Genomic DNA, 13,032 nt, shown 5'->3' with positions numbered 1-13,032 from the left:
AGACAGGAACACAGACGACCTGGAGGCGGAACCCCCAGTGTTGTGATGGAGGAACACAGGGCACTCTGGGGACCACCTCCCAGGCCAGTGTCTTCTCTCTAAAGCCCCCAGAGACACCTTCCTGGGCCCTTCTTTTGAAACCTTGGGGACGGATGGCTGTTTCTGAGGCAGCCCATCTGCCTGCAGGACAGTTCTCCCAAATCAGGACCAGGAGTGCTCTGGACAACTCTTGTCCTCTCCCTGAGCTCATTCTGCACTGAGTGGAGTTGGGCATCCTGGGGACCCGCAGTGAACAGGACCGAGGGTAACCTGACCCTGCAGTCTGGAGGTCAGAGCCCACCTCTGCCCAGGGGCCAGGGCCACTCCTACCACATGAACCCTGGTCAGCATCCCTGGGGAAGTCTCTGACTTTTACCACAGGTCTCTTCTTGCCCTCCAGGGGCAACACTGCTCACAGACAACACACAGGAAATGGGTTCCCCTGGACAGGAAGCTGGCTTGGTAAGGAGGTGGAGGTGAAGCCTGGTTTCCATCCTTTGCTCCAGCAGGCCCTTCCAGTCCCTCCCATGTGTCTGCTCTGTCTCCCCCGCTCCTTCCTGGAGCCTCTGAGGATCCTGCTCTGCCGGGATTCTCTGCTCAGTTCTCCACTTTCTCCTGGCACCATGCCTGGGGAAGGCACAGTGACAACAGGACGGTCAGCTTCGCAGAGGACAGAGGCCACCTGGGATGGTCAGGGAGAACATGGACAGGCCCTGAGCCACAGCGCAGCCAACAGACACGGAGAAGGAGGATCTCCCTGAATCCCTCCTCGAGGACAGCAGAACCCAGAGCCACCCACCTCCCTCCACCACAGTCCTCTCTTCCCAGGACATGCAGGACATCTCCCTCCACATCCAGGAGCTGGGGATCCTCCTAAGATTCCCAGGCCTGGATCTGTGTCCCTGGGTCAGAGGCAAGGCTGGTGACACTGGAGAGAGAGGACTGGTCCCCCACAGTTGCCCCCCACTTTCTATCCCACAGAGCCACCTCTGTCACTTCCTTGCTGGGTATCATCCCACCCTCCCTGAGAATTGGGGAGCATGAGGAGACCTGACGGCCCAGCTGGGTTTCTGTGTCACAAAGGGAAACAGTTCCCCGAGTTTGGGAGACCCCAGAGTACCTCTGTGTGTGGTGACATTCCCAAAGGGTCAGTGCAGGGGTGACAGGTCACCCTCTCTGGGGACAGCGGACTCCATCAACCCTGCTTCTCAAAGTATGGTTAGGAAACTGTAATGTACACAGAAGAGAAAGGGGAAGGAGGGACAAAAAAAGGCAGAAATGAGAGGAGAGGGGGCAGAGGGGTGACCTGGGCAGAACCCCGCCTCTGCCCCTGGCCCTGGGAAGTGCTTCTGCCCTGGAGGAGGCTCAGCACAGAAGGAGGAAGGTCAGCAGACCTAACAGTCACAGCAGCTCTGACAAGAGCATTCCTGGAGCCCAAGCTCCCCTCCACGGAGGACAAGCAGGCAGCAGAGACCATGGGCCCCCCCTCAGTTGCTCCCCATGGAGGGCACAGGCCCTGGCAGGGGCTCCTGATCACAGGTGAGGGGAGGACTCTCTGGGAGTGGGTGGGAGGAGGGAGCACGGAGACTGACTGGAGTCTCTTGGGTAGGAGGGGACAGAGGGCTTCTAGCTGGGGTCTCCTGGGGCTCTGAGAGGGGACTGAGGGCTTCTGTTGGAGGCTAGATAAGAGAGAGAACATCATAGAGGGGCAGGGGTCACCACAGGAAAATCTCAGTGAACTGAAATTGGTAAAAGGCAGGAAAATCTCAAGTGTTCTTGTTTCCTAGTTAATCATCACTGGCCACTACATTTTGAAAAATGAGAATAACAACTATTATCAGATGACACTTCAAATAAAAACACAACCAGGGCATAAAACACTGTTCTTAGCCAACAACCTCAGACACTGGGAAATAAACCTCAGGACTTGGAGGCCCTGGGAATGCTATGAATTCATCCATAGGAGTCGGCAGCCTGTCCCAGGCACTGGGGTGCAACCAAGATCACACAAGTCCCTGTCCTCACGGAGCTCACACTCTCATGGGGAGGAAGACAGACATGCAAAGAGATCTGGAATGTGAGGTCAGGTGTTGACAAGAGCTCCGGAGGGAGCAGAGCAGGACAAGTTCAGAAAGGGAAGACCCAGGGTCTCTAGAGGAGGTCTCAGGGGAGAGGTCTCCCCAAAACACCCTGATGTGAGCAGGATCTGAGAGTAGCGTGGAGGGAGCCATGCAGACCCCTGGGGAAGAGGATTCCACACCAGAAAATGCCAAGGTCAGAGGTGTTGAAGGAATGGGGGTAGTGCTGCTGACCCAGGGGGGGACACACACACACGCGCGTACACACACACACTCCAAGACTGAGGGAGGAGGAGACCCGCTGAGGACTCAGGGCCTTATCTTTCCATCCCACTACCTAGGTCCCGGTATTGACTGATGCTCTCTTCACCTCCTAGCCTCACTTTTAACCTTCTGGGACCTGCCCACCACTGTCCAGTTCGCTATCGAAGCCCTGCCGTCCAGTGCTGCAGAGGGAAAGGATGTTCTTCTACTGGCCTGCAATATTTCAGAGACTATTCAAGCCTATTATTGGCACAAGGGGAAAACGGCAGAAGGGAGCCCTCTCATTGCTGGTTATTTGATAGACGTTCAAGTAAATATCCCAGGGACTGCATACAGCGGTCGAGAGACAATATACTCCAACGGATCCCTGCTGTTCCAAAACGTCACCCTGGAGGACGCAGGATCCTACACCCTACGAACCATAAACGCCAATTATGACTCCGACCAAGCAACTGGCCAGCTCCATGTACACCGTGAGTGATTCCCCCATACCTCTGGGTGTTGGGGGTCAGTTCCGCTTCACACACATGAGATTGTCAGGCCTGGGCTGTGCCTGCATTCCCCTCTGCATTTTGTGTTGAGATTTGAGCATTTAGTGCAGGACACACACATAGGAGGTAAACTTCAACAGATCAGAATTCCTTTCCTGCATCCAGACCCGGCAGACACTCGCTGAATGGAGGCGGAGTGGGGGGGCCTCAGCAGGGGGAGGTCAGTCTCAGCCAAGCACCCCGTGCCCTCCCCATGAACCTGACCCTGAGAAAGACTCTGGAGAACTGGGTCAGGGCCTGGCCTGAGGGGGTCCTGGGATCCTCACAGAGAAGCTCAGCCTCAAGGCTCCTGACTCCAGGTGACCCCGGGAAGCCTGGGCCAGGGCTTGGGCGTGGTCTCCTGGGCAGGGCTGACTGGGAACAAGGATTTACAAACTGTCTGTGGGCTGTGGTTCCTGCAGCTTCTCACCAGCGCCGGCTCAACTCCCAGAGTCTCATCTGGACAAGGACAGAGCCTACCACTTTACCTGGGACTCAGTCCGGAGAGGACAGGTGGACAGGATTACTAGGGCATCGGCCCTCTGAATGGGGAGCTTAAGAGATGCCCTTGGGCAGTCAGTGGCCCAGGGGTAGGAACAGAGGTGAGAAAATGTTCTCGGCAGCTTCTTGTCCACCAGGGATCATGCCCAGGGGTGCTCTCTCATGGAGGCAAATAATGACAGAGGCTGTTGATGTGAACACCTCCTCTGTGCCAAGCTTCATGTCAGATCCTGTGAATAATGTAAAGTTCATCCACAGACAAAGTGGCAAGCCACAGACCATTTCCCATTTACATATTGTATGGAGGGGAAACTGAGGCACAGAGCGATACAGACACTGGCCAGGGTGGGCAGATCGCAGCTGGCAGAGTCACGGGAGGACTGTCTGCAGCTACTGCCACGTCCTCTCCTTCTTCCCTGGTGCCTTATTAGGTGTCCGTGGACCTCAGAGCAGCCACCGGTTCAGATGTTTTCTTCTTAGGTGTCTACAGCTCAAAGGGGGAGATTCTGGTCTGGAGAGTTACGAGTAAATACAGAATTACTCAGTTCTTTCTTGACTAAATCACCCGCCTCAACAATTAGTCAGTGCTGGGGAAGTTCAGGCCTCCTTGCTCAGGTCCACATCCCCATCTCTGGACGTGAAATCGTGTGTTTCCTGATGTGTTGGTATCATTCCGATGGGAGGATAAAGGGGAGGACTTTGCTTTCTCCCCCTTTCACACCCTGCACCAGCCAGGGCCCAGGGTGAGACACATACTCCGTAGTTCTCTTATGAAGGAGGGAGGGAATGAATGAAGGGATGATCTATAACTTCTTCAGAGACACAGACCTGGATACAAGATCCTAGGAGGTTCTGGGCCCAATGTGAGACACACACTCTGTAGTTCTCTTATGAAGGAGGGAGGGATTGAATGAAGGAATGATCTATAACCTCTTCAGAGACAGAGACCTGGATACAAGATCCTAGGAGGTTCTGGCCACCACACCTGTTTTCTGTCCCTCTAGGGGCTAAGACCCATGTCCCATTCCTCTGGCCCCTTTCCCCTAAATCTGCCTCTGGGAGCTGAGTCTCATCTGACTCTGGGGCTGCAGGGCTGTGGGAATGTTTTCAGGGGAGAGATCGGGCTTGCGGGGAGCCCCACACTTTTGCCTTCCGTCCTGCAGCTCTACCTGGTTCTCACTGTGAATATCCCATAATAATCCCCCCCATCCTTTCTGGGGAGCAGAAAAAAGTAAATATTTAAAATATGCCAGAGCATCTGTTCTTCTTAGCAAGTCCAGATAGTTACTAGCTGGCAGGAAAAAATTGTTATTTTACCAGAGTCTAACCTGCTGGGGGTTTATGGGAGCCTAACTGACCGAGGGGAGGGGAAATATCCAACTTCAGTCCCCTCAAGCCATCATGTCCCACCTAAGGGGGAGAAAAAACCAAGAGGCACTTGTGACATTCACAGCCCAGGGCACAGACTCCATCCAGGACCACAGAACCCCTCCCTCCCGATACTCACCACCGCTTCACTGAACGTCTGCTCACCCAGTTTCCTGTTGCCCAGTATATCATGTCCTGGCTTTCAACAAAAACTACAAGACAAACTAGAGCAAAAAGAAAAAATAATAATTCAGTTTGAAAGACAGAACAAGCATCAGAACCAGATGCAGAAGTGGCAGGGATATTGAAATTATCAGACCAGGAATTTAAAACAACTCTAGCTAGGGCCAGGAGCGGTGGCTCACGCCTGTAATCCCAGCACTTTGGGAGGCCGAGGTGGGCGGATCACCTGAGGTCAGGAGTTCGAGACCAGCCTGGCCAACATGGCGAAACCCCGTCTCTACTAAAAATTAGGCAGGCATGGTGGTGGGAGCCTGTAATCCTAGACACTCGGGAGGCTGAGGCAGGAGAATTGCTTGAACCGGGGAGGCAGAGGTTGCAGTGAGCCGAAATCACACCACTGCACTCCAGCCTGGGCAATAGAGCGAGATTCTGTCTCAAAAACAAGTAAACGAATGAAAAGGCAACTCTAGCTAATATGCTAAAGGCTGCAATGGAGAGCATAGACAATGTGCAGAACAGAGGGTGATGTGAGCAGAGAGATGGACAGGCTAAGAAAGAATAACAACAACATCTATCTATCTATCTATCTATCTATCTATCTATCTATCTATCCGTCTATCTATCTGTCTATCTATCTATCACCTATCATCTGTCTCACTACACATATGCTAGAGATCAAACTCACTGTAACACCTGGATCTCAGGGTGGTTGTGAGGATGTTTATTAGGAGATTAAAGAGATTAAAGCAGAGTTACACACAGGGTGTGAGCTCCCTTGATGCTGTCAACTAGGGTTCTTATTTTTTGATATTGTTGTTATTAGCGATAAAATCAGGAACAATGCAGTAAAAATTTGGTTGTATCATGTACGAGTTCTGTGACCTTCCTTGGCTTACTGAGGCACCGTAAGTCTCAGATGCTAACTCTGCAGCTGGAGGTGACGCCCCCTCCCTCAAGGTGATGCGAGGATGAGAGGAGCTGTAGGTAGGTTGGTGCCCACTGGGCCTGGCACATGGAAGTCCCCTGAAAACAGTCAAAGAGCATCATCCCCGCTCATCAGCATTGAGTTGATGGCGAGGGCTCGCTGTCTATGACAATCATGGCATGGAAAAGAAGAAACAGAAAGATGACTGGGCATGGTGGCTCATGCCTGTAATCCCAGCACTTTGGGAGGCCAAGGCGGGCAGGTCACCTGAGATCAGGAGTTTGAGACCAGCCTGGACAACACGGTGAAATCTCTACTAAAAATACAAAAATTAGCCTGGCGTGGTGGCACACACCTGTAATCCCAGCTGCTTGGGAGGCTGAGGCGGGAGAATCACTTGAACTTGGGAGATGAAGGTTGCAGTGAGCCAAGATTGCGTCACTGCACTCCAGCCTGGGTGACAGAGAATGACTCCGTCCAAAAAGAAAACAGAGGGAAGAGGCATGAAGTGAGAGGAAGAAGGGATTTAAAAGCACAGGAGCAGGACAAGGTGCAGGCACCTGTGGGAGAATGTAGGAGTCAGTGCATCCTAGTGTTTTAAGCCTGAGACACAGACAATGGTGCAACCGTGGAGAGCAAGGGAGTCAGCTATGAGGACAGCGCAAGAGACCGCACTCAGGCTCTGGAGCATTTCCTTCCTCCCTGACCGTGCCCCTGCCCTGCAAGGCCCCTCATGGTTTCCCTTGGAACAGACTTGGGCCTTGTCCCCTTTGCCTTCCCCTTTCTGCAGAAAACAACGTCCCAGGCCTTCCTGTGGGGGCTGTCGCTGGCATCGTGACTGGGGTCCTGGTCGGGGTGGCTCTGGTGGCCGCCCTGGTGTGTTTCCTGCTCCTCGCCAGGACTGGAAGGTACCACAGCTTTTCTGCAGCCTCCTCCCACCCCCCAGGCTGATTCCAGTCCGGGAGGAGGGAGACCCCGCCCTGTATTCAGGGCCAGGCTCTCCTCGTCCTCCCAAGGGATCCTTCCCTCTCATTCCATGGCTCCTCCCTTGCCAGCTGCTGATCCTAGGCTGCCTCCTCCTTTATGAATGTGGCACCATTAAGTTTGCACCCCTGCGTGTGGTCCTAGTTCCCTAACACAGCAAAGTCACAGCTGCCTGGAGGGAGGAAGGAAGGGAGGGAGATAGGACGGGAGTGCTCAGAACCTGGTACCTCCTGCTGTTCATTGAATTTACCCACCCAGTGAGGGGGCGATTTGCAGGCTTGAGATCCAAGGTGGGGGTCCTGGAAACGGTCATGCAGTGGGGAGTGGCAAAGCCTGGACAGGCTGGGTGGGGTCAGCATCCTGCCGTGATTGATGCTGTAACTGCTGTTACATGAGGTGTGAGACGGGAGAACCTGGACCTAAGGACCTGCTGTCCTTTATGTCTCTTGCCAAGGGGTGGAGAGAGAGAGGAAAAACCCATTGCCCCATTTTAGCATCTCCAGGCCCGAAAGGAGGGTCTGGCCACGGCAGAGACACTGAGCTCTGGGAGAATCTAATGCATACTCCTTGCCTCCTCGTGCCCCCAGCTCCCCCAGTGTCCTGCACACACGGACGGCCCTGCACACACGGACGGCCCTGCACACACGGACGGCCCTGCACACACGGACGGCCCTGCTTTCCTTCTGGGGCCTTGACCCTTCCTCTCAGGCAAACCCCCCCGGTGGTCTGATTCCCTCCCTGTATCCTCAGTCCCTTTCCTGGGTCTCTGGGTCAATGTTCTCCTCACCCGGAGTCTGCCTGGGGGTCCTTCCTCTCTGGCCAGGACAGATGTGGCTGCTTAAGGCCTTTCCTCAGCTCCCCTCCTCAGCCGCTCCTACCACGAAATTGATGGAGACAGGAGGCCTTCACTCCAGTCCTTGAAAATGGAATCCCTTCCTTGTCCTTATTCTGTCCCTAAACGTGTGATTTCTCCCTGCACCCTCATCAATAACCCTTGACCTTTCCCAGGGCCAGCATCCAGCGTGACCTCAGGGAGCAGAGGCCCCCAGCCTCCACCCCCGGTGAGTGTCCCTTCAGCCCAGGTGTGGAAGCCCCTAGGTCTGCCCTACAGTGTCCACTCCTGCCAGTCACCCTCTGGGGGCCTCTGACCCTTTCCTTGGGGCTGCAAGGAGGATATCAGGAAACATGACACGGAGGACCCCGACTGGCTTAGTCAGACTGATCTGTGGGCTCTGGGTCGTGGGTCACCTCCTCAACCTCAGCTGCTCAGGTCTCCCCTGGGAAGAGGTTCCCTCTCCCTGATTCTCTGGGAGCTGAGGACCCTCACATCCTCCTGCAGGAGGGGTCCAGGCCCTCCTCCCACCCTGCTGCTCACTCCTGTCTCTGTCCCCAGGCCACGGTCCCTCTCACAGATCCGCCTTCTCGGTAAGCCTGTTCCCTCCCCAGCCCCTTTCTACTGGGGTCCCAGTAGTGCAGGCACAGGGCAGGGGGACCATCAACCCCACAGCACAGCACAGCCCCACCTTTCCCCAAACAGTCAGGTCAAAGTGAGCCCCTCTGGCCAAAGTCCCGGCCTCCCTACAGGGCCAGGACCACCCACACCCTGTGCTGACCCCACCCTGGGACCCTCCATCGCCTGAGGAGACCTCTGGAGTCCAGCAGGTGCAGAGTGGACACTGGGAGCATCAGTCAGGGGCCCACATTCACAAGGGTGTGGGGTGGGCCCAGCCAGGACAGGGGTCGGGGTACTGTGTCCACATTGGGAGGCTGAGCTCAGGGGCAGAGCTGGTCACTCCTGAGGGAAAATGCCTGGAAGTAGAGGCAGGGAAGTAAGTCCTGGGCTGGGCTTCCATGGATCTCCCTCGCTGTCCCCTGACATCCCCTCTCTCCCCTGCCCAGGCTCCCCTACCTGGCCCCAGGACAGCCACTCCCCTGTATGAGGTGAGTGTGGGCCATGGATGTTCTGGTCCCGCAGGCCCCGGGGGACCCAGGATCTACCCCCAACAGCACCTGGCTGAGCTCTGAGATTCAGGAAAACGCAGTGAAAATGAGAACAGGGGGTGGTGAGCAGAGGAGGGAGGGGCCTGGGAGCAGGAATCCCCTGAGCACAGCCAGGTTCAGCACCAGAGCAGCCCTGGGTGGGCTCAGAGCCTGGGAGATGGCAGACCCTGTTTTAGAAGGCCACAGGGGTCGAGGCCTCTCCTCTGTTTTTACAGGAATTGCTACACTCTGACGCAAACATTTACTGCCGGATTGACCACAAAGCAGATGTGGTCTCTTAGGTTCCCCCAGGAGCTGCTCCTGTGGGTTGACGGAGGTACCCAAAGACTCCAGCCCTGGGGACAGGGAAGGACATGAAGCCTGAGCCAGAGAACCAGCTCTGAGTCCTGAGAAGACACTGGCCTGGGGACAGGGAGGAAAGGGGCCTCTCCTAAATATCTGGAGACCCTGACAGGCTGCCCTGGCCTCTGGATGGGCTGGGAAAAAGGCCTCCCATCACCATAGGAAGTGGGGGCTTGCAGGGAAAGTGGATGGGCCGGTGGCCCACCCAGAGTCACCTGGAAAGGATCTGAATAAAGAGGACCCTTCCTCTCATTGGCTCTTTTTCTGCTCATGGGAACTTAGAAACTCACCTGAAACTCCATGTCCATTCTCTCCCGGGTCACACAGGGAAAATATCTCCACCTTATCTCAACCCCAGTCTTTCTTCCCTGGGAGACATGAGTAGGGGGTTGGGACTCAGGCTGGAGTGGACCCTACACAGGAAAGGGTGGGATTCCCAGGAGCCCTGCCCAGCCAACCGAGCGCTCGGCTGTCCTCACACTGCCCCAGGGACCAAGGCCATGCACAGCCCCAGCCTGGCTCCCTCTGTGAATGCACGAGGTGTCTCAGGAGCGCGGAAGTTGGGGCCATCTGATGTCCACACAAAGGTGAGCAATGCAGGAGCGTCCATGGGTGGTGCAGATCATGGGTGTGACCCCCACATAGCCTCCAGTGTCCTGAGCCCTCCTGCCCTCTTCACCCAGGCCCTGGTGGCCCATCTCTCACTGTCCTCTGCAAATGAGCTTGCCTGTCCCCAAATCCAGGATCCTGTGTGCTTAGCCCTGGCCACCAGGTTCTCCTCTGTCCCAGTGGCTTTGGCTCAGGACATCTTTATCCCTGGTGGGACACAGAGAGGGGCTGTCAGAGTAACCAAGGTGAATACAGACCCATAAGTCAGTCCTTGAACACTACCAAGGACTCTAGCCCCTCATTGCCCATCAGTTCCCACTTTACCCCCCGGCATGGATCTGACTGAGCAAGCCTCCTCTCCACACAGGAGCGCCCAGGTCAGAGGAGCAGGGCTCCCCCATCTAAAGCTCGTGCAGGCTCCCATGGGGATGGGACAACCTGTCTGCTCCTCTCCCTGGCCCACAGCCCTGCCTCACCTGCAGCTCCTCCACACACCTGGGCCAGCGGTTCTCAGCCCTTCCCTGAGGGCCCCTAGAAGGGTGATGGTCTCATGTAGGTTCACTTGAACCAAGTGCCACCTTCCCACAAACAAGCCAGTCCCTGCACTAAAGCACAGAACCACATGGTTCCCAAGGGTGTTCTGCCACTGCCACGGGTTCTTCATCATATGAGACTTAAGAAAACAATCGGCAATGGGTTGTTTTACATCAGGATTTGCATCGGGATTTAGCTCTAAATGACCCCCGATCCCACCTGCACACAGCATCAGATGAGACAAGATGAGGCCTCTTTAGTTTCCTGTTGATGCTGTGACAAATTCCCACAAGCTTAGTGACATAGAAACCTGAACCAAGGTGCCCACACGACTGTGTTCTTTCTGAAGAGCTCGTTTCCTCTCCTTTTCCACCTCCTAGAGGCCCCCTGCAAACTTGACTGTGTCCTCTTTCTCCATCTTCAAGGCCAGCAGTGCAGCATCTTGAAACCGTTCTGTGCCGTTTCCAACCCCACATCTCCACCTCCTCCTGCCTCCCTCTGTCACTTAAAAGGAAGGAGCCTTGTTATTTTGGATGCACCTGGGATAAACCACAATAACCTCCCCATCTCATGATCCTTCCTTTAATCTGTAAAGTGTCCTTTACCATGTGACATGTCCACAGATCTGGGGATGAGGATGTGCACATGTTTGAAATGCCCTTGTTCTGTCCATCACTCCTCTCAAGGCCATCTTCTCATCATCGTTCACCACAAACCACACACGGGCACCTGGTTGGGGTCATCCTGACTGTGGCGTCAGTTTCTGCAGTGACATCCCCAGCACCATCCAGGTCCTGAGAGAGGGAGACGGAGGGCTCTCCGTGCCCCTAGTACCTCTGCACCTTCTTCTTGGTGACATGCTCGGTTGCTAAGAATAAAAGAGAGCAGAGGTGACTGAAAGATCACAACTCACCGGCCCTTCAGTAGTTCCTGGACATCAGCACCACGGACAGTGACCCAGTGAGGCTCTTTTCCGGGGTGGCAGCAGGGAGCTTGCAGATAGGAAGGAACTGCAGGAAAAACTGCCCATTCTATTCTATATGAGAAGGACTGTAAGAAAGAGGACGCTATTACAGAGATAATGCTATTATTCTCCAATCCACAAATTGCAAAACATTTGCATGTCTGGACATCATGGTTGTTTGCACATCTGCTGCCACTCCCTGCAGGACTGATTGCTGCACCCAGGATGTGGTCTCTGAGGGGCTGAGAGCCTGCTTTGGCCTCAGGGAGGGTCTCTCTGCCCTTGACATTTAGGCCACTGTCTCTGCCTCCAACATGGTGGGAACCTTCCATGATTAACGTCTGATTCTCTGTGCCTGACCTTTGAAGCACATCCATCACTCAACCTGGAGCCTCTGCTGAGCTCAGCATCCTGCTCCTCCATCACCAGCTGAGCCCTTGGGGAGATGCTTGAGGGGATCTCCTGGGCTCCTCTGCCAGCTCCTCCAGGCTGAGTCTTGTGCTTGGTGTCAGAGGCCTTTGTCATCTGCTTGTTCTTCCCATAGGCAAATAATCCTCCTCAGGGACAACTGGGGCCTGAAGATCTATCTGAATATCTATCTATTTATCTATCTATATATCTATCTTTCTATCTATCTATCTATCCAAATATATATATATATATATAATGAGAATACTTTATTAGGCAAAACCACATACTATGAAAATGTTTTAAAATGCAATAGGAGGAGATGTGAAGACACAAAGAACAAGTGTGTAGTGACACACGGCTATCAGAACACACTGAAGAATCCACACCGCGTCCGGGGGCAGTGGGTCACGCCTGTAATCCCAGCACTTTGGGAGGCCAAGGAGGGGCAGATCACTTGAGGACAGGAGTTTGAGACCAGCCTGACCAACATGGTGAAACCCCATCTCTACTAAAAATACAAAAAAAATTAGCTGGGCTTGGTGGCACATGCCTGTAGTCCTGGCTACTCGGTGGGCTGAGACAGAATTGCTTGAACCCAGGAGACACAGGTTGCAGTGAGCCGAGATTGCACCACTGCACTCCGGCCTGGGAGATAGAGCGAGGCTCTGTCACACACACACACAATCCACACTGCTTCCCCACTTCACTTTACCCAGAAAAGAAATGTTCTAGGCCACTTCCTCCTCAGCACACATCCCCAGGGAACTAAAATATGTTCATAGTCACCCTCATCTTCCTCATTCCCATCACCTCCTACCCACAGAGGTATCTCTGGTCCTACAGACCCAGCCTTGCCTTCAAGAGGCACAAGTCCAACCCTTCCAGTGTCCCTGCTGGTCACACACAGCACTCAGGGTACACTGGAGGGCTTCTGTGCCTTGGACGGGAACAAACCCCACCTAACATCCCACACCTGAGAAGTCACCAGGGTCCTCTCTGCCCTGTCCTCACACTCAATGTCTGTCCTGGGTCACCCTTGTCATCTCTCCTGGAAACAGGCATGGCCCTTGACAGGTGAGGTTGAGGCTTTGTCTTTTCTGGAGTCCCTCCCACTCTGAGCTCAGCCCCACGCAACCCTCTCTCACCAGGGGCCTTGTTCTCTGGGTCCCTGGATACCTGGGTCCATGCCATGTACATTTCAAAAAAAAAATGACAATGACTCTGGCCCTCACATCCTCATCCAAGGCACGTGTCTGACGAGAATCACCAGGTGAGACACCTGTGGCTCCACACACCTGA

At 54.5% G+C, this 13,032-nt stretch overlaps 1 protein-coding gene across 4 annotated transcripts; it reads left to right on the top strand.

Annotated features, from left to right (window-relative positions):
* Nucleotides 1–1,409: 1,409 nt before the first annotated feature.
* CEACAM4 (CEA cell adhesion molecule 4) lies at nucleotides 1,410–11,871 on the top strand. 4 transcript variants are annotated; one of them, XM_005589361.4, is made up of 7 exons: nucleotides 1,410–1,578; nucleotides 2,495–2,854; nucleotides 6,679–6,796; nucleotides 7,881–7,933; nucleotides 8,266–8,297; nucleotides 8,772–8,813; nucleotides 9,089–11,871. In XM_005589361.4, exons 1-7 carry the CDS (start codon nucleotides 1,515–1,517, stop codon nucleotides 9,152–9,154), a joined length of 735 nt encoding a protein of 244 aa, XP_005589418.3. In that variant the 5' UTR covers nucleotides 1,410–1,514; the 3' UTR covers nucleotides 9,155–11,871. The 4 variants fall into 4 exon arrangements, with proteins under 4 accessions (XP_005589418.3, XP_045236222.2, XP_073879801.1 ...); XM_045380287.2 differs by lacking the exon at nucleotides 9,089–11,871 and having other exon boundaries at nucleotides 8,772–9,056; XM_074023701.1 differs by lacking the exons at nucleotides 1,410–1,578; nucleotides 2,495–2,854; nucleotides 9,089–11,871 and adding an exon at nucleotides 3,362–3,513 and having other exon boundaries at nucleotides 8,772–9,056.
* The last annotated feature ends 1,161 nt before the right edge of the window (nucleotides 11,872–13,032 follow it).

Source organism: Macaca fascicularis, chromosome 19 (genome assembly GCF_037993035.2).
Source record: "Macaca fascicularis isolate 582-1 chromosome 19, T2T-MFA8v1.1".
NCBI classification, from domain to species: domain Eukaryota; kingdom Metazoa; phylum Chordata; class Mammalia; order Primates; family Cercopithecidae; genus Macaca; species Macaca fascicularis.
Note: the sequence above shows the minus strand (reverse complement) of the source record. Positions and strands in the feature narration are given on the sequence as shown.

Bases quoted from the DNA above. Each gene is read 5' to 3' on its own strand.
- CEACAM4 (XM_045380287.2), top strand. From the start codon at position 1,515: ATGGGCCCCCCCTCAGTTGCTCCCCATGGAGGGCACAGGCCCTGGCAG. The intron at 2,855-6,678 runs GTGAGTGATTCC...CCCTTTCTGCAG, and splicing joins TGGCCAGCTCCATGTACACC to AAAACAACGTCCCAGGCCTT. The intron at 8,298-8,771 runs GTAAGCCTGTTC...TCCCCTGCCCAG, and splicing joins CTCACAGATCCGCCTTCTCG to GCTCCCCTACCTGGCCCCAG.